The following is a 19,233-nucleotide window of genomic DNA, read 5'->3' on the forward strand; positions in this document are numbered from 1 at the left end:
TGTTTGTTTGTTTGGAAAGCAAAAAACAAATAAAAACCAAAAAATCAAAATTGAATCCTTCAGGGGATAGTTAGGAATCTATTTTAGGTGTAAGACTATGGAAATGGAGGAAAATACCCTTAGCATTAGGCTCTTTCCATGAGGAATTAGTACAGAAAACATAGAGCCTTCTCCCTAGGATCTACGTGACAATGTCTAAACACACTCCTTAATATGTCAGACAAAGTCCTCCATAGTTAATTCCTTTTTTTGTCAATTTTATTTCCCACCAGACAGGGCTGATTTTTAAATACCCTTTGTGCTTTCTCATAAGTCTACACCTTATGCTCAGAACTCTCTTCCTTTTCCTTTTCTAATGAATTTTCTTTATCCTTCAAGACCCAACTTAAATAATAGCCTTTGGAAAAGCCTTTCATGACTAAAATCTTTGGGTTCCTTTAGCATACTAAGCATATCTCTAGTGTATCACAAGCCACACTGATTGGCAACATCAAGTACTTGAAGAATTGCATTTTGATTATCTATTTTCAGGAAGTGACATGGTAACTAGAACACATGGTCCTTGATGTTTATTGGATTTAAATGACTTCTTGGTTAAAGAGCTGTGAGAGCAAAGACATAGATTCATCTCTAGGGTGAACAGAGATCAGCTTTGTGCCAACTTTTTATTAGGAAGTTTGAAATAAGATCACAGCAGACCTTGAGAACACCAAAGTAGCCCCTTCTCATTCAAAGTGTGGTCCTCAGGTCAGCAGCATCAGAAGCTCCTGAGAGCCTGCAAAAATGCTCTCAGGACCTACAAAATCTGAATCTGCATTTTAATAAGATCCTCCCGATGACCCTTATATTAAAATTTGAGAAGCAGTGATCCCAGTTTGATGGCAGTAAACACAACTAGAAATCTACTCTAGGAAGGTCATCTGGAATAAACATCCCATATATGATGATTGGGGGTGAGAGGGCATGCGGAAATCCTGGATGTAGAACCAAGAAGAGGGATCCTTTTGCCACAGTTTAGATAAACAACACCTGGCTTGGAACGATGACAGTAAGAATGCAGAAACTACAAATATAAATATAATTATTTAAAAATGGAAATGTCAATATCCATTCATTAACTTGCCAATACTTTTGTGTGTGTTTAATCTACTCACTATACATTTTAAATTTTGGTGAAGGGATATATGAACAGAACAAAAACTTTTAGTTGTAAGTTGCATGCTCAGACTTGCAGCTCTCTCTGAAAGAAAGCCCAGCGATGAGAAGTAGGCAGTCCTCTAAACATATGTGTAGTAGGACGCTAGAATGGGTCTGCTGTACCAACAGGATAGGGACCAGGATACCAAAACGGCAAGAAGAAGCTACCCCATGAAGGCTGAATCCCTCACACACATCAAGGCTTCTTCCCGCCCCTCCTTTCCCAGCAACCTCCCATCCAGAAGCAGTCCTGGCTAAGGACAGAAAAGATCCCAAACTGTCACATTTGGAGTTTTAATTATTCCAAGGACTGGACAATCATTTCTAAATCATGAGGGTGTTTATATTTGAAGTTAATCTAGAACTCTGTCTCTTGAGTGAGCTGAAAAACCATGGTCTTTCAGAACTATTCGTCCTGGTATAAGGGAAGATGTACCCTACTCAATACAATTCAGGAGCAAGTAAAAATTGTATTTTGATCAAGACTGGAAGGGTCGTGGTTATTCAGCACACCGGTTCCATGTATAAGTTGCCAATGATTGTACATAAAGAAGGGTTCCCATGTTAGGGGCACACACAATCCCTACTCTGCAAACACACACAGCACACAGCCCTCTTCAGAGAGTATGGATACACATATCCAGGTATATTTTCTTCTTGAGCAAACAATTGCCATAACCAGAACCCATCCTCAACAAATTTGTATGTGGCTTTAATGGCCACTGAAAACAAACAAAACATCAAAACAAAAACCAACACACCTTAGAGTGCTTGCAACAGATGCTAGAGCTCCACAGAGAACCCAGAGGCTTGCAGTCATTTTTCCTTGCCTTTTCTGATTTCTGAGGGCACACTTTTAAGGGGAGCAGCAGCAGAAAGATAGAGTAAGAGACGTTAAAGTGATCATTTAACTTTCCATGTTTTAAACCTCTGTAGCTTTTTAACAGGTTAAAAGTTCTTGCTAATTCTGGTTTAGATGTGCCTTTTACCATATGTTTTCCACGTCACTCCCTTCCCCATAAGTATTGTTCACTACTACATATGATTTCACTCCTGCCATTGCACGAATGTTCTTTGCCTATGAACACCACTCTTTCTTCCATCTCTATCTCCCAAAACTTATCTCGATATTCCTCTAGAGGACTGACCAAGCAAAACCATCGATTTTTTTATCTTTTCTCTCACATTATTTATACTTCTATTTTAAACACTAGGTTGGATTAAAGAAATCAACTCCATTGCAAGAGAACCACTGCTAAAATTTCTCTTGCATCTCCTCTCACTCTCACATTGCCAAACTTTGTCTCAAGGCTCACTGCTTCCAAAATTTAATGCCTACTTCTCAACCAGGTATGTATGCTCCATTCTTACTGCAATACTTTGATACGATGCCTAATTCTCTGCAGTCATTTCACCTGTGTCCGTCCCATCAACAACTGTCCAGGAACTTTGCAGGCCAAAGTCTTATCTCATGTTACATATTTAACCTTTTCCTTCCCCCTGGATCTCTCCCAAACTCACCAAACAAGTAAACAAAGAAACAAAACATGTTTATTTCCTCTTTCTTTCTTGATGCTGGAACCACTTCAAAATCTCCTTGCCTAGATCACTAAAACTTCCCCGAAAGTCTTAAACACTTTGTGTCTAACTTCTTCACTTTATAACTATTCTCCCTCCAACTTCTATACTTCTCATTACAACAAAGCGTTTTTTGTTTTTGTTTTCTGTCACTATTGAAATATCATGGGTCGTTTATTCTTTGATCCTCATTTTCTTGAATCTCTATTATATTTTATGCTACAGGCCAATTTCCTTAACTTTTATGTTTCCATCCTTGGCAGCCTTTTCCACCTATCTTAAGGTTTATTTCTCTCTTCTCTTTTTCCTTTTGTTTCCCCACCCCCCTCTTTTTCTCTCCTTTCCTTCACTGCCTCCTTTTTATAGTTTTGTGGGATTTCCTGTCCCTTTTAACTTTATTCTTCTCTTTTCAGCAACCTTCATTCTGTCTCTATTTGCTACACACCATGAGGAATCAGGTCTCATTCATAGGTTGGCTGCCTGAAGATCTGGGTGAGAGGAACAAAAATGGTGTTCACAGCGAAGCATGAAGAATCACTCTTGTAATTATTCAAGCCTCAGTAATGCATCAGTGTTCCTTCTTCAGTGTAATGACTTACCCACTGAATCTATTTCTGAGGTCTCAGTCAAAACAAACTACACATTAGACTGCATGAATTTCCCATACTTCCTTAATCTGCATATTTACTCACTAGTTCCCATCTCCTAAAATCCGCTCTACCTTACCCTTGATTCTACATGTACCTACACATCCAGAGCCCTCAAAATATACCTCTCCCCTCACAATTTTTCTAAGCCTTTTCCAATTGCTCTGTTGTAAATAATCTTGCCTTTCTTTGCATTCCCACCAAACAATGTATTAGGTTGGTGCAAAAGTAATTGTGGTTGAAAAGATTAAAAATCACTGCAAAAACCGCAATTACCTAATATTTTATTCTGTACAATAGCTAGCAGCATGCCTTATATCCCCTTTTTACTATTAATTACTTGAAGATAGCAACTAAGTCTAAGTCAACTTTGCATCTTCCACAATGCCTCATAGTTTCAGGCAGGTACAAGTGGCATTTTGTGGTAGAACCCTTAGTTTGCAGAGTTTCTATTTAGATAGTATACAAGCATGCAGAACTCTGTGCTACACAAAAGAGGAGAATGGGTAACTAAGGCAAAAAAAAAGAAAGTGAATTGTTGTTTTCAAAATCACAGAGAGTCCAGTTTAAAGGCAGATCTTAGGATTTTCATAGACTGAAGGCCACCTAAGCCTGAAGTTACTCATTAAAGAAAAAAAAAAAAAGGAACTAGCAAGTCACACATTACACAGAAACTATAATATGCACCATTGTCCGTTGTTTTGTAGGCCTGTGGAGCTGGAGCTGGAGTTTCCTCTGCCAAACTTCCAGCAGTAACACTTAAAAGTTGCCAGTATGGTATGATGCCATCAGTTTTTAAAACTTAGAAAGGCTCATTGATTTTTACTGAGGTTTCTTACACAATCCACTTCCTTTAAGGCCAAGAGAGCCAACCCTGATTGAGAGAAGTTAGAGAATGAATAAATGTTAGGGTATCAACATAGAAATTATTTAGTTCCCTTTCCTCACTTCAATTTCCAAATTTATTTTTGGCTTCCATCGCCACTAGTCATCACCACCAATGCTCCAGGCCACACATTCTTGTAGTCCCAACCACCCTCGTTCCCTCCACTGGAACATTCTGATACACCCTCATACCAATTTCAGAGGAGGTAAATTAACACCCTAATGCAATAAAGCAGCTCTCTAAAGCAAGACAACCTGGAGTAGGACTTTTTGCCTATGTCTCAAGTGAGACAAACGAATGTCACAATAGATTGGTTTAATAGTGGTTTTATTACAAGACTGGCATAGTTACAATAACTGTAAATCATAACTGTTGTTGGATTTCTACTTTACATAGTTGTAGTTATGAGTCTACTCTTGTAAGCCAGAACAATTATTTTACAATTAGTTTAGACATGTCTGAGCCCAGAAGGAAAATTTCTATTTCAATCATTTTATTTTCCTTGAACAGAACCCAGTGCTACCAAAAATCAGGTCAATTCAACAATTCACACATGGGTTTCTAACCATTGTTCAAAGTTGAACAAACATAAATGTAAATGCTCAAAATTTTAAGTACATTTTCAAACTGTAGTATAAAACAGCAATAATGAGCTTTCATGCACTAAAGAAAAGCAAACAAATAAACAAAAAATAAGCTGGTAACCTCATTTTCAAGGTAGACCATGGTTGTGATACTATAAAATATAATACACACCCCTGGATTTGGACTACAAATCTATCACTTAAACATCTAGCAAATGACCCAATTTGTTTACATGGCCCTGTACCTTTTTATGGCCTTTCTATAAAGAAGTTATTACATCCATTCCCTTTATTTTGTTTAAGAGTGTTTGAATGAGCCCCAGAACCACAAGCCAGTTAAACAAGCTCTCCTTAGATGGACGTGGTCTCATATAATTCACCACTGCCGGGGAAATTTTCAAAACAATGTTTGTAGTTTGGAAACACCACACATTCCCACACACCAAAAGTATTTCCTGTGCTTTATGCAGTTCTAAATGTTCAGTAGATGCATTAAATAAGTCCAATTTTTTTCCCATTTTTTCCAAGTAAAAGTGTGGCATTTGCACTTCTTCCAGAAGATTTTCACCTCTTAAGTGTTTTGCTATGGTAGATTGACCACTCAGAAATGACTGCAAACGAAGATTGCAAGAAAATGTGAAATCCAGACAGCCTAATTGATTTCCTAGGATGTAAATGTTAGTTCTAAAAGGAAACCATTTTAAAGCAGTTAGTTTAATGGGGTGCCCAACTGATGCCTATTAAAAGTTATCGGTACAGATTAAAGATAAATTTTCTACCATGAAGAAAAAGTGCTTTTTTAAAATAAACACACAGAATATGCAATTCCTAATTTTACATTCTTAATCATGCCTGTAAACCTTAAGCCTGTTAATATTCTCAAGAAAGCAAAGATTACAATCACTTTTTCAAGGGTTAGCATTTTATCAATTAGGTATCTAGACTCTCTCAATATCCAATATTGTGGCCAGGTTTTGACCTGGGAAACACCTGCTATAGATTTAGATTGTTGATTTTTCTAGAAATAGTCAGTCAGTTCTGTGATTAATACAAAGCAAAGATACATATCCATAACATATAAAACTGCATCTGAAACTATAAAAAATGCTAGTATGCTGTGAGGTCTAGTCTCTTGTATTACAGAGACAATTCATTTTCATGTAGACCTCTAAAAATAGAGTGTCCTTTTGTTTATAAATAAAAGTAAAGCCAGTAACAAAATGATATTTAATAACAAGTGTACCCCAATACCTTTTATTACCCACACCATAAATATATTTCCAGCAGAAGAGATCTGCCTCCTGTACATTCCTTTTCTACTTCTGGATGTGTCGATCTATGCTTTCCATACTAGCACTATCCAACTTTTTTCTTGTTTTTATAGTGTCCACATAACTAACTGTCCTTTGAATGGATGATACAATAGCAAATCGCACTCTAATAAGAAGGAGTCTTTAGTATATTTCCATAGAGCAATTTGAAAACTCTAGAAGTTATTTCCTGTGCTCTTAAACAATTTGCACCCTTCCCGTCGTCACGTCTTGGGTTGACATTACGATAAATCAGAAATGAACCCTGAAGGTTCCCCTTTTTTCCAAACCCTGTTAGAAATTTCTAGTAGGGAACTAAATATTTCTTTCTTCCCATTTGTTCACATCTTAATCATATTTTAAGCATATGTTCCTCCTTAGTACACTGATTTTAAACATCGCCTGCTGCCATAGAAAAAGAAATTATAATTCTTTAATGATTCCCAATTTCTAATCACCTCTGTGATTACGTCTGTGGCAGTATGGGAAATAAGCTGTGATTTATTCCTCAGTGGGGAATAAATAAATAATATGACTCTTTAAAAGACACATGTCCTTACAAATACCCAGCAAAAAACTGCCAGAAACAACGTGAGACAAGTATCACATAAGTCCAACTTCTGTTGTTCAGGGTTTCTGATCTCTGGTGAATCAAAACGCAGGTGCATTGGCCAGCTGGGCATACATAAGTACAGAAGCATACCTCCATCTTGCAAACAATGAAAAGTTTAAAATCATATCCACTCATGAACAAGGCTTTCCTAGAATGCAAAGAGCATAGCTTCAAAAAAAAAAAAAAAATGGCGTAACATCTAGATAACACATAACACATCCATCAAGAGAATCCATTCATTTCAAATCCTTAAATACCACAAAATATTTCTAGCCTTGTATACAAGGCTAGAACCTACCTCACTAGAAAAGGATGCAGTTACTCAATGTAGAGGAATTAACTTTCCACAAAACTTGAAATCCTTTCCCTTAAAAGTGTTAGGGCTGTTTTCTTTGCTTCTTGCAATGTAATCGCTTCATTACACTAACTCAGTGTGCTGGAAGCTGCTGCCCTTTTTATCACAATCTCCTGATCCCTCACCCAAGCTCATTCCGCATGCCATCCATTTTTGTGAATGAAGTGTGAAAATAGCTCTTTGTTTACATAAAGAAGGCAATAGAGAGTAGTGTGGACACAGGCTTAGCTTATTTGAGTGTAGCTGAGGCTGTGCAGCCTGCCCTTCTAACAAGTTCAGAACTTTCAAACATACCTAATGACTGGGAGAAAATTCCAACAGTTAAGCAGTTAACTACACACCCCAAAGCAGAACTCTCCTACTCCACGCCTGCTTAGAAAATAACTGAAAATAAAGGGTTTTCGACTCCATCTGAAACACAAAGACCTTTTCTTTTATTCTGTTTGTTAACTGGAAAGTCTGCAGGAAGCATGTACTGCAAACAGCGCATCAGGACCTTTGGATACATACACCCAGGACACCTTTTCACTTTTTCCCAGCTCTAATCATACTCAACACTAGACTCTTCTTGTCTCTCACACACCATAGGACTTGGCATGTCTCTGTGCTGTTACGCAGGCTGTTCCCTCTGCCTAGAATCGTTCCTCTTTCTCAATTGCAGAACCACTTCAAAACTAAGTCACCTCTTCTGTGGGAACTTTTCTCCTTGCACTTCTTTTCCAGGCAGAACCAACCACTTAGTCAATCTACAAAGGATTTTTGAAGTCAGCTAAAGCACTCCGTGTTCCCAGAGCACTTGGAGCGCAGAACTAATAGACCATGAGATGAAAGAAGGATCTGCCATCTCTCTTGGACAGAGCTTGTCAAGGGCAGGGGCTGCGTCTCATTCTGTATGGACCCAGAACCCAGTGCAAAGCTAAGCAAAGAGCAGATGCTCGTAAATATTTGCTAAATCATAAAAAAAGAAAAAGAAAAACAATGTTCTAATAAAACATTAGACCATTGAACTCACGAAGGAAGAGGCACGTGGCCCTGAGTCCTGGCTTGGAGTCAGACATAGGTTCAAACGTTTACCAGCTGTGGGACCTTGGCTAAGCTCCTGAGCCAGGGAAGCCTTGGTGTTTTTCCTAATGCCTCATGGGATGGTGATGAACATCAATTGCATACTGTCTGCAAACATTGCGTGCAGAGCAGGCGCTCCTGGGGACTCATTATTAAGCATGACAAAACCAGAGGCTCACTAAGAGCTCTTGAGACCATTCAACTCCCTGCAAAGAATACATTCAAATCCTGCCCTTCCAGTGTCCTTCCTGGGAGCTCTTACAGGTTTCTTATCAGCACACAGTGTACACAGCAGCAATGCAAATCTAGATCCTTGCTCTGTGCTGTTTGGGGATGTTGGTTTCCCTCAAAGAACCAGATGTCCCACTTTGTTTCTGTCCCCCAAACCCCAGCAACGACACAATACACAGCCTATTTGATTGAGAAATGGCTCAGCTAGTATCCATAGGGGGGAAAGTCAAGAACAAAAATAAATAAATAAATAAATAAATAAATAAATAAATAAATAAATAAACAAACCATAGTTTGAAAATAAAAGTGGAATTAAGCCTAACATCAAGAAAGCAAAATTATTGAGGCTAGACTGGCAAAGATGGTTCAGTTGTGAAACCAGGCAAATGTCCAGGGAGGAAGTAGCTCCGTCACCAGGGCGCTGGAAATCACTGCTTGAAGATGGCACATGAAGGCTCACGTGAAGTCAGATAACTGACAAAACTGGCTAAACTCAACTTAAAACGTATGCTTGTGAAGTAAAACACAAAATGAGCTAAAGTTACCAAAAGAATATCACTCTTAATAACTTGGCTTTGTTGATCAAATTAATTAGTATAACTCTTTTTTATAATTTTTAGCTCCTTTTGTTCTCAGACTTAGGAACTTTACAAACAAAACTTTTAAAAAGGTAAATTAATCCTGTTTTGGGCAATCCATTCAAGTCCACAGCTCTGAATTTCTTTCCTGATGTTTTCAACTTCAAAGAGAAATCTGAACCTCTGATTAGTATACCTTACATAATATAGAGTAAATAAAAATTAAGGTCACTCATTAAGCCATTCAAAAGAATAATATTATTTGCAGGCCGTGCTTACCCAGTCATTCCTATGGTAGTTTTACCACTGAGACATCCTGCTACATAAAATGATCAAAGTTATCTTTTTAAAAAACCCTCCGTATGGATGCATGCATTCCAATGTCAACCATTCTCTTCATTGTCATCAATTAATCAACAAAATATTAAAATAAGCATCATTCATCGATGGACCTGGTATACCTGCTTAAAATAAGATCCTAATGTGTGATAGTAACAATTCTAAGGGTAGCATTTCAAGCCATTTGCCAAATTGTCAGATTGTTACCCCCACAGATATATTATAATACACATTAGTCAGATTATCTGTTTTATTTAATTAATGTGATTATTCAGAGATGGTTTTCCTCAGTGTTCTTGTAAAGAATGCTTTACAATCAAGGGAGTCCTGCCTCCTTTCACAACCTGCAAAGCATGTTATCCCCTAAAACAATAAATGCTTTTATACAAAGCATCAGAATTTTAAAACTAGAATTCCATTCACCTAATTGGTTCTCACATAAAGAAAAATATGTCACCATATTCGCATTTTAACACTGTTGTACTCAACAGTGACCTTGACGAAGTCACTTCAGCCCTTTAGGCCTTACTTTACACATCTGTGAGGATAAGCTTTGGGATCTTTCCAGTCTTCACATTCCATGAACCATATCTATTGCTGATTTCTAGCACCTGCAAGTTATCCATGAGCCACAAGCAAAAGATGAAAAGAAAATACACTTATTTTGGAGGCATGTCAGCCATTCACAATTCACCATTCTTAAGACTTCTTGGTCCATATCAACAACAGCCTCGTCTTCAGAAAATACAGAGGTACACACAGCAATGGCACTTTTAAGAGAGCAAGTAGCACCAGTTCTAGGAAACCTACCCATTTACTTGGTATATACTCATCTAGTAACATGGTATATAGTTGATCCTTGAACTACGCAGGGGCTCCGATCCCTGCGTAGTAAAAAATCTGTGCATAACTTTTGATTCCCCAAAATTTAACTATAGCTGGCCCATAGCATCTGTGGATTCAAAAAACAGTATTTTCAATGTGCAATTGGGAATCAACTGTTGGGAATGTGAAAATACTGTTTTCGACTCGTGGTTGATTGAATCACAGATGTCAAAACCTGGATATGAAGGGCCTATTGTATTTATTTAAAAAAGAAACAAACAAACAAAAACAAAAGACCTGCACATAAGTGGACCTGCTCAGCTCAAATCCATGTTGCTCAAAAGTCAACTGTGTTCAACAAGATGGTAAAGGCGTACTCGGATAGACATGTCTTATCACAACCAATAAACAAGCTTACCTTCCTATGACAAAGGTAAAACAATGTAGAAGTTCCCAGACCAAAAAGAGATCTTCAAAGATGGCCTGCTATTCTAGTCAACACCATAGTCTTACTCTAATAAGGCACTATATCCAGAACTATTTATCGATACATACTATATAACACCTCTTGTTGCAGGTGCTGGAGCTCCCACAGAAAGCAAGTTGGGCAAGGTCCATGCTCTCAGAGAACTTACATTCTATGGGGATAGCAGTTGGGGTAGGTTCACAATTAATTAATTAACTAATTAATTAACAACAAGAAAATCAAAGAATGATACATGCTATATAGTTAATTAACCTTGATATACTAGTGAGGGCTTGCTAATTTAGATTAAATGGTCAGAAAAAAAGACCTTGCTGAAAAGGTAAGGCCATCTAATCTAGATGACAGGAAGATGCTACCCACACAAAAGCAGCTGACCAGCGTGGTCCAGGAAAGCAGGAAAACCAAATAAGGTTTGCAATCCTTTACCAGGTGTGTCATGTTCTCCTTCCCCATCTCACATCCCAGGCCCCAACTCTTGAACTAGAACCAAAGAAGCTGAAAGAAGGAGGCTTGAAAGTGGCCATACCCTTCTATACTACAGTTCCTTCAAGCCAAGGGCTGCGCCCGAGCTGTCAAGCAGAGAGAAGAGATAGAAGTTTGAAGTCCAATGTGAATTAGATTGTCCATAGATAAAAGTGTCAAAATTTAACAATCTGGAAGCAGGCCAATTAATCAGGAAGAAGACCAAGAGGGTTGGAGTAGTGTCCTAGAGGTCCCGAGCTGTGTGAGGAGGCATTAACTCCGCAGTCTGGTCCAGAGATGGTCTGTTTGTCCTGGAAGAGGAGCACTGGCTCCTTTCCAACCCACTGGGAATACTTCAGGAATTTAATAATCTGTAAACTAGTCCCAGTGCATACCAACTGAAAATCAACCACGACAGGTATCCTTAGGTGACAGAAAAGGGAAGTTTGAAAAAATAGCAATTGGAGGCAGTGGTGGAAAAAGAATAAACAGAGACTGTTTCATAAGTGAGATATAGAGAAATTATATAGAGTTATATAGAGAGAGTCTGGCTATGTATAACACTTTCAAATAAAACAATCAGAAACACCAAAATTAGACTAAGTAAATGAAGTGACTTTTATTACGAATTCCACCATTTTGGTTTATACTAATAGAAACCTATGGAGAAAATTTCACCAGTCTTGGAAACATTTGTGGGGGAAGGGGGGTGGACACGATCAATACATTGATTCAATATATTTATATAAGACATCATATTATCATTAGAATTTGGTTTCTACAAAATCTGTTCAAGTTTGTAGATAAAACAGAATTTTAGCAATACAAAGGTTGAAAAAACATGAAGTGGAAGAGAATATAAAGAAGATAAGTAAGAAATAAGTTTCAGGAAGGAGGACGTAAGGATAGACAAAACTCAGACTTCAGTGCCTGAGACAGAGCTCTACAAAATAGTACCTTTGGGGAAAGTTTAGTGAGACCCTAGCATCCAGTTAGACTATTTACCAAATGATATTCTAGTCTTTGAAGCTTCTTCCAGACGTTTGTACTTTCTGACTACCTTTTAGAGGTCAAAACAAAATATATCAGAGTAAATGTAAAAGGTAACAGTTGGTAGGGGAGAAAAGTTACCATAATATAGAATAGGGCTTTTCTGTTACCTGTTGTGAAAAACAATATTCATTATTACATGATGGCAATTTACTTCTTCAACTTCCTCAACTATCTCAAACAGAGCAGAGAACCAGGAGGAAGTTCTGTCTTTTTGTTGTTGTTGTTGTTGTTTAAAGCCTCTATCACAAAAATAAATGTCACAATGGTCACGCACTACAACAGGCAAGTCCCTTTAGTCCTCAGTCAGAGCCTACTTACTCTTGGATGTTTTTCTAGGAATTGTGATTATCTGTTGTTGTTTTTTTTAGTAAAGTACTCCTTTGGAGCTGCCACCTAAAAAGGGTTGAGGAGTGGGCACAATTTTGATAGATAAAGACCGACAGGTGGTAGTAGGAGGAGAAAGCTGGCACAGAAAAAGAGACAGAAAAGCCATAAACACAAGACACACATTCTCAGAAAGGCACTACTACTAGGCGACCATTTTTCTCCAAAGTCAATGGCCCTGCAGGCCCCAAAACATCCTTAAGGAAAAGAGCACATACAATAAGCGATGTTCATAAGGATAACCCTTACTAACAGAGGCATATTCCAAATCTTCACTCAAAATGGTTAAAGAAAATGAGAACATTAAGAAACTTGTTTTGGGTCTACGGGTAAATTAAAATCACTCACCAATAACACCAGGTGGAAGAGGCCTTACTCCATCAACAACTCTGTGATTGGTGTCTATTTGGACTATATGTAATAGATTAAAGTAAGACTTGTTTCATTTTGGTTTTTGCTACAACTCAGAATGCCATCCCAGAACTTACTCATTTCATGGTAGTCATTCTCTTCTAAAATGAGTGCACACAGATAATAATAATGTTTTCCTATGGTCATACAGGAAGGACAGGCCAGAAACCCTACATAAGTTGTTTTTATCTTTCATCTCCTTCTTTAAGCTAAATCTAGAGACCCTTAAGTTTATATGTGAGACTTCAGGATTAGAAGTAAGGTTAAGAATGAAGGATACAAAGACAGCTTATAATATTGGAGGATAAAGCTATTTTTACAGTAAAGTGGCAGAAATTGCAATACAGTAGTAAGTCAAAAACCAGGTAGCAGAGTAAATGACACTGATCCCTCAAAACTAATTTTGAAGCACCTCCACATGTTCCAGTCTAAATCCAAATATCTGGCATTGGCTATAGCGATCGATGTCCATTTATGACACCTCTTGAGATACCAAGTTAATATTGAAACTGAGCAGGCCCGGGGATTTAATTGAGTCAACATCATTTGAGACTTTGGAATGCTCAATGAAAGAGAGTGTCGCTGGAGAGGAGTCCTTGAAAGCAGGACGGAACTAAAGTCACAACAGATCAACATGAACATTTCATATTTGTCACTTAGAAGACCTTTCACAAAATGATGTAATGCACAAACTGGGCTAATGGCATTTTCTATGTGGAACCCTCAAGTGGGTTTGTACTTACAAAGCTACACAATCATCTAAATTGAGAAGAGCAATAGGTCCATCAAAAACCAATCATAATTCAATATGAGGGCAAAAAAAAAAATACCCACATAGGGAACAGAAAATTTGAAAGTCACAGAAAAAAAAAGAAGAAGAAGAAGAAGAGGCGGTTCTAACAAATTTATTCACATTCCAGGGAAATCTTTTTTGGCACCTACCTGTTATCCTCAAATCTTGGAATCTTGAGGAATAAAAATCAACCTGAGCATGTGCAGGAAAATAGCTCTATATTGCCCCCTAGTGCTGGCCTGCCTCACTTCTCCTTAGGCTAAAAACTACAAGGTGAGTGAGTAGTTCCTCTACCTCTAGTTACTTCCTGCTGCCCGCCTCTCAAGAGCTAAACATAGCCCAATCCTCTGCCCACAGATTAGGAAACAACCAGGCTATTTTTAGCATCATGCATCTTAAGAATGGCAATGGCCCAGCCTCTGATGGCAACAGAATGTGTGTGGCCTGGCTTAATGAACTACCTCTCGGGTGTGAACCTACTCGTTCAAAGTGGCCAATGACCACGAGAGAGCTCTGGGGCCCATTACTAAGTGAGCATGGTATGTGGATCACAAGAAAGAATGATGTGGAAAGGACAATGAGAGGCACAAGTAGCAAAGGGAATCAGGAAGATGACAGATGCCAGGACAGGCTTGATAAGTCAGAGCAGTAGGAGAAATGATATGGGACAGGAAGAATAAAAAATAGAAGCCAGAGGCCAGGAATGTTGGGCATTGTCATTCTGGAGACGCTTGTCTAGTAAGAAGCAATATTTTGAACTGGACATTTATTTTACATGAGAAAGAACAAAGGTTGGTCTGATCTGTTTCCTGCCAGGGTACAGCTGGTGCTGTGGCTCCTTTGATCACTTTCCCCCAGTCCTCGGCAGCAGTGATTAGAGATAGATCCCTTGGCTGTCCTTTGATCAGCAGCTCAAGCAGCCTGCAGGTGCCATGTGCCATCATATTAGCAAGTTGTAAGAAGCAACCACATCAACACTGCCTCATAAATGTGATCCACAGATTGCTGCACACACCACAAATACAAACAGTATCTGCAAAGGCGCTATGAATCCTTATTTAATCTATTTTTGTACTAGAATTTTCTGTATTTCCTTCAAGACAAACACTTTAGAGAGTTTAAATTCAAAGTTGGAGCTTGGAAACACCCCAATACATAAAGAAAAAGTTGCTGTGACCTAAAAATACAGTACACACCATTCTGATTTTCTAGGTATGTTGTTTGTGTTCATGTCTCCTGGTTAACGAAGTGACACCATTCTTGCATTCTGAATGGATGACATACAAAGCACTGAAAACATGTACATTTCTTTTTAAATAACATTAAGAGCCACCACTTGTAAACAGGGTGTTTAATATTCTAATTTTAGACAGCCTACATTAACATTGTGGTTTCATGTGCAGTATAAAATTTCTATTTACAAAGTATTCTCAAAAATGATTTCATAATGGTAGATCAAGAGAAAAAGAGTTTAGAAATTGAATGATGTAAATCATATGGGGTTCAGAGGCTAAGCAAATTACACACCCTGAAGCTGCGCTAGCTTTATGAAAGGAGCCTTTTTCCAGCTCCGTGCAATCCCAGCCCAAGGGAACTTGCATCTGAGAGTTTTCTAAACATTTCAGGTACACTTGAAAGCTAAAAGTAATTCTCATTTCCTATGCAGGATTAAGTCGTTTCCCGCACACACAAAATAGCAGTCATTCACCAACACATATAAAAACACACAGCCAAAAAGGTAAGGACTTCAGCGTACACACAAAGGCACATTAAAAAAAAAAAAAAAGAGCACCCGAGAAATACATTTTTAAATTTCCCCTAAAAGCGTCCACGCGGCCTCTTGACCTCTATGTTTCCTATCTACTTACTGATGAATTCATGCCTTTCCACTTAAGAGTGCTCAATTAATGCAGCTGATACATTTCCTGAAAGAGCCCCCAACCCACTAAAAAAAAAAAAATCTGAGTAAAGTCAAACATGCCAAGACTCATTCATTTTTGGATTCGCTTTTAGAGGCAGTTCTCGAACTTATAACTGTACAGGAGAGGTCCTGTAACGCGCGTTTGAACTGACGTTCACGATCACTTGCAGAAGGTCCTCTGTTTAGGTGAAGCTACAGTGGCACTCCTATTGCCCTGTTAGAGCTTTGTGGCAGCTCCCGCGGTTGCAAACTGCACGGCAGCCTCCAAAAGCCCATGCCAATGAACGCAGCGCGCATTTGCATGGGTAGAAAGACGATTATACCCTTGCAGACTGGGGTACATCACACGCCAATGCACAATGCCAATGCAACACACACAGCGAGACACAAGAAGGGGGAGATGGGGGGAAAGACTCACCGTTCTGTTCCTTGTTGCTGGAGAACTGGAATTTACTACTCAGGTTGGACTCAGCCTGAGTCCCGTGTCTCTGGCCGGCCAGGGCAGATGTCAGAAGGAGAAGCCCGAAGAGGAGCATTTGGCTGACTGGGGCGAGAGCTCACTCACGGCGGGCACTTTGGAAGCAGGACTCCAGAGTCTCTTTCACCACCGCCAGGGGTAGGCTGCACTGGGGTGGAAGCGCCGCGCCTGCTCTGGCAGCAGAGAATCGCAGGGTAGTTTCCACATAATCCCATCCAAAACTTTTTCCTAGAGCCCTCTTCTGTGTCTCCAGTTTTTGAAAAGGATCAAAGCAAAACCTGGACCTGAACCAGTTTCCCAAGGTTTAAACAAATCCTGAGCTGTGCCGAAGTGGTGGGGGTGGGGGTGAAGGCAAGGGAGGAAAGAGGGGGTGGGGACGCGGGGGAGCTGGGGGAGCGGTGAGAAGTCACCAGCAAGTTGCTGGGAGCACCTGTCAGTTTGGGGGACAGGACAGAGGCGAAAACTCAAGGGTCGCGCGAAGCCAGCCTGGAAACCAAATTGGCTGCGAGCACTTTCTGATCAATCACAAAGCTGCCAATAGATTCAGCTCTCCCTGTGCCCCTCTCCCCCGCCCCACCCCCACCCCCGAAGGGGGAGGGGGAAGAAACAAGGCTAAGGTTCCGCCGCGGGACCAGGAGCCGCGGAGCCGGAGCCGGGTGGAGGGTCTCTGGGCCGAGGCCGCCCCGGGAGCGGGCGGAGGGAGGCCACGGGGCTCCCGCTCCGCAGCCCAGCGCACAGCCTACGCCGCCTGTTCACAACCGCCGCAGCACGGATCCCGGCACCTGGCTTGAGTTTTCTGAGATCAAAGTTCACCTTGTTTGGGGTGCGTCCCCCACTCCTCAAAGTCCGGGGGAATTCGGCAGCTGGGGGTCACCGCGGGGCTCCGATCGGTCCCTGTGCTCTCTCCCCTCACGCCTCCTGCTCCACACAGACCTTGGGGCTCGGCTTGGCGTCTCAGCACCGGGTAGAGAGAGAAGGCCGGGCGGGCCAAGGCTCTTGCTTGTCCCCTCCCCTTCTCTACCTTCCCCCGCTGGCGGCAATCGGGAGGAGGGGGCCGTGGGCCGAGCCGTGGCGGAGTGCTGGGCCAGCGGCTAGGAGGCTGAGCCGCTCTCCCCCGCTGGTGGCCGAAGGGGGCGGGCGGGGGTCTGAGGCTCCGGGAGGCGCACTCAGGGTCGCGTCAGCTTGCACTGGCTAGGGCCGCCAAGTGGCCATCCAACAGGTGCTGGCACAGCCAGGGGGTGCTGCGGGACTCCTACAGACAGGACCCAAAGGGCCCTGGTGAGGAATGCAGCCAGAGCGGCCCCTGGTTCCCCTTCCACAGGACGCCCCAACCCCAAATAAAGATCAAGATACGTGGCAAAGGGTGTTGCAAAAGCAAAAAAGAAGAGAGGAAGAACTCCTTGCAACTCTCCCCCCACCCCTGCCCCGTGGCCTTGACTGGTCATTAATTTCCGAGGGGATCCTCATTCCCAAAGGGCTTGGCCAGGACCCTTGGCCAGAGTTTCTGGGCCTAAGGAAGAATGTAAACTGGAATTCATAAAGTTCCCTCCAGTTTCCAGCTCTCTGAAGTAGGATGGATAAAGCAAAAGCAAAGACTGAGGGCCAAAATAACACTCATTCATTTAACAAATACTATATTTATCGAATGCCTCCTGTGTCAGGCACTGTTCTAGGAGCTGGGACTGTAATAGTAAAAACACAAAGTTTCTGTCCTCTGAAGCTTGAATACTTACAGGGCTAAATTAAATGAACATCAAGCTAATCAGAAATATCATTCAACCTTTTGTTAAGTCAATGCAAACAATTGTACCAAGAATGGCACTACATCCTTAAGACGTATTTGTATGCTGATGGGGTGGAATCCAAAATGCCTCTTTTGGAGATGCCCTCTTCCTGGCCTTGCAAGGTCATCTACTGACTAGTGAGGAGAGCTACCCTGAAAAATAATCCAAGGGTGCTTGGGTAGGGACAGATTCCTGGACCAAACTGGGAGCTGATCCTTTCTCAGTCATGCTGAAAATACCAAACCTTCTTTCTGAATTTGGACACCAACTGAGACCAGCTAACCTCTTTTTCCCCGTTAGAATTCTAAATGCAGCTCCTCTTTGAAACGTTTACTCACCTATCCCATCCATTCATTTCTATTCCTTTACCCCTTCTATCTTCAGAGTGCAGGATGTAAGGCCCAGTCTTTAACTTTAAAAAACTTAAAATTAAAGGATACAGCCTTATTTAATTCGCGTTTGTAGTTCCGCAACACCAATGTGAATCCATCATTTGCACAATAAATACGTTCTAAAATTGTTTGGTAGATATGTGAGGGAGAGTAGGAGTGTTCCCAATTTTACTAGCATAATTACATTTGTTGTATAAAAGATATGCTTTGTGAAAGCATTTTAATCTACAGTCATGTGCTGCTTAACAACGGTGATATGTGCTGAAATATGTATCATCAGGTGATTTTTGTCATTGTTCAAACATCATAGAGTACACCTACACAAACCTAGATGCCATAGCCTACTACACACCTAGGCTGTATGGTATAACCTCCTAGGCTATAAGCCTGTACAATGTATTACCATAGGAAACAACTGAGATCTAGTCAAACACAAGAGAAAATGATGTAATAAAGAGAGGTGGTGAACATGAGATGTATGAGGTCGCATAACACTGCATACTGTTTTACAGCAAACTTTATGTTTTTTTGTAAGTAGAAACAGTACACTCTAAAATACTGAAAAGTGTATTATGGTAAATACATAAACCAATGGCAGTCATTTATTATCATCATCAAGTATTATGTACTGGACACAATTGTATGCGCTATGCTTTATAAGACTGGCAGTGCAGTAGGTTTGTTTATACTAGCATCGCCAGAAGTATGTGAGTAATGAGTTTTGCTATGATGTTATAACAGCTACTATGTCACTAGACTGGAGAAATTTTTCAGCTCCATAATAATCTTATGGAACCACTGTTGTATATTCAGTCCATCGTTGACCCAAACATCTTTGTACAGTGCATGATTGTATTTATAAT

The 19,233-nt window shown here is 40.3% G+C and overlaps 1 protein-coding gene across 2 annotated transcripts in view; it reads right to left on the reverse strand.

Annotated features, from left to right (window-relative positions):
- The window catches only part of PDGFC (platelet derived growth factor C), a 173,955-nt gene extending 156,589 nt beyond the window's left edge, over positions 1-17,366 (reverse strand). Inside the window, exons 1-2 of one of the 2 annotated variants that reach the window (XM_033135485.1) lie at positions 17,008-17,366; positions 16,135-16,362 (exon numbers count right to left, since the gene is read on the reverse strand). In XM_033135485.1, coding sequence (XP_032991376.1) covers positions 16,135-16,252 — 118 coding nt within the window. In that variant the 5' untranslated portion in view covers positions 16,253-16,362; positions 17,008-17,366. Of the gene's footprint in view, positions 1-16,134; positions 16,368-17,007 lie in introns of both variants that reach the window. The other variant, XM_033135484.1, reaches the window with a different exon arrangement.
- Positions 17,367-19,233: the final 1,867 nt, after the last annotated feature.

Source organism: Rhinolophus ferrumequinum, chromosome 18 (assembly GCF_004115265.2).
Source record: "Rhinolophus ferrumequinum isolate MPI-CBG mRhiFer1 chromosome 18, mRhiFer1_v1.p, whole genome shotgun sequence".
Classification (NCBI taxonomy): domain Eukaryota; kingdom Metazoa; phylum Chordata; class Mammalia; order Chiroptera; family Rhinolophidae; genus Rhinolophus; species Rhinolophus ferrumequinum.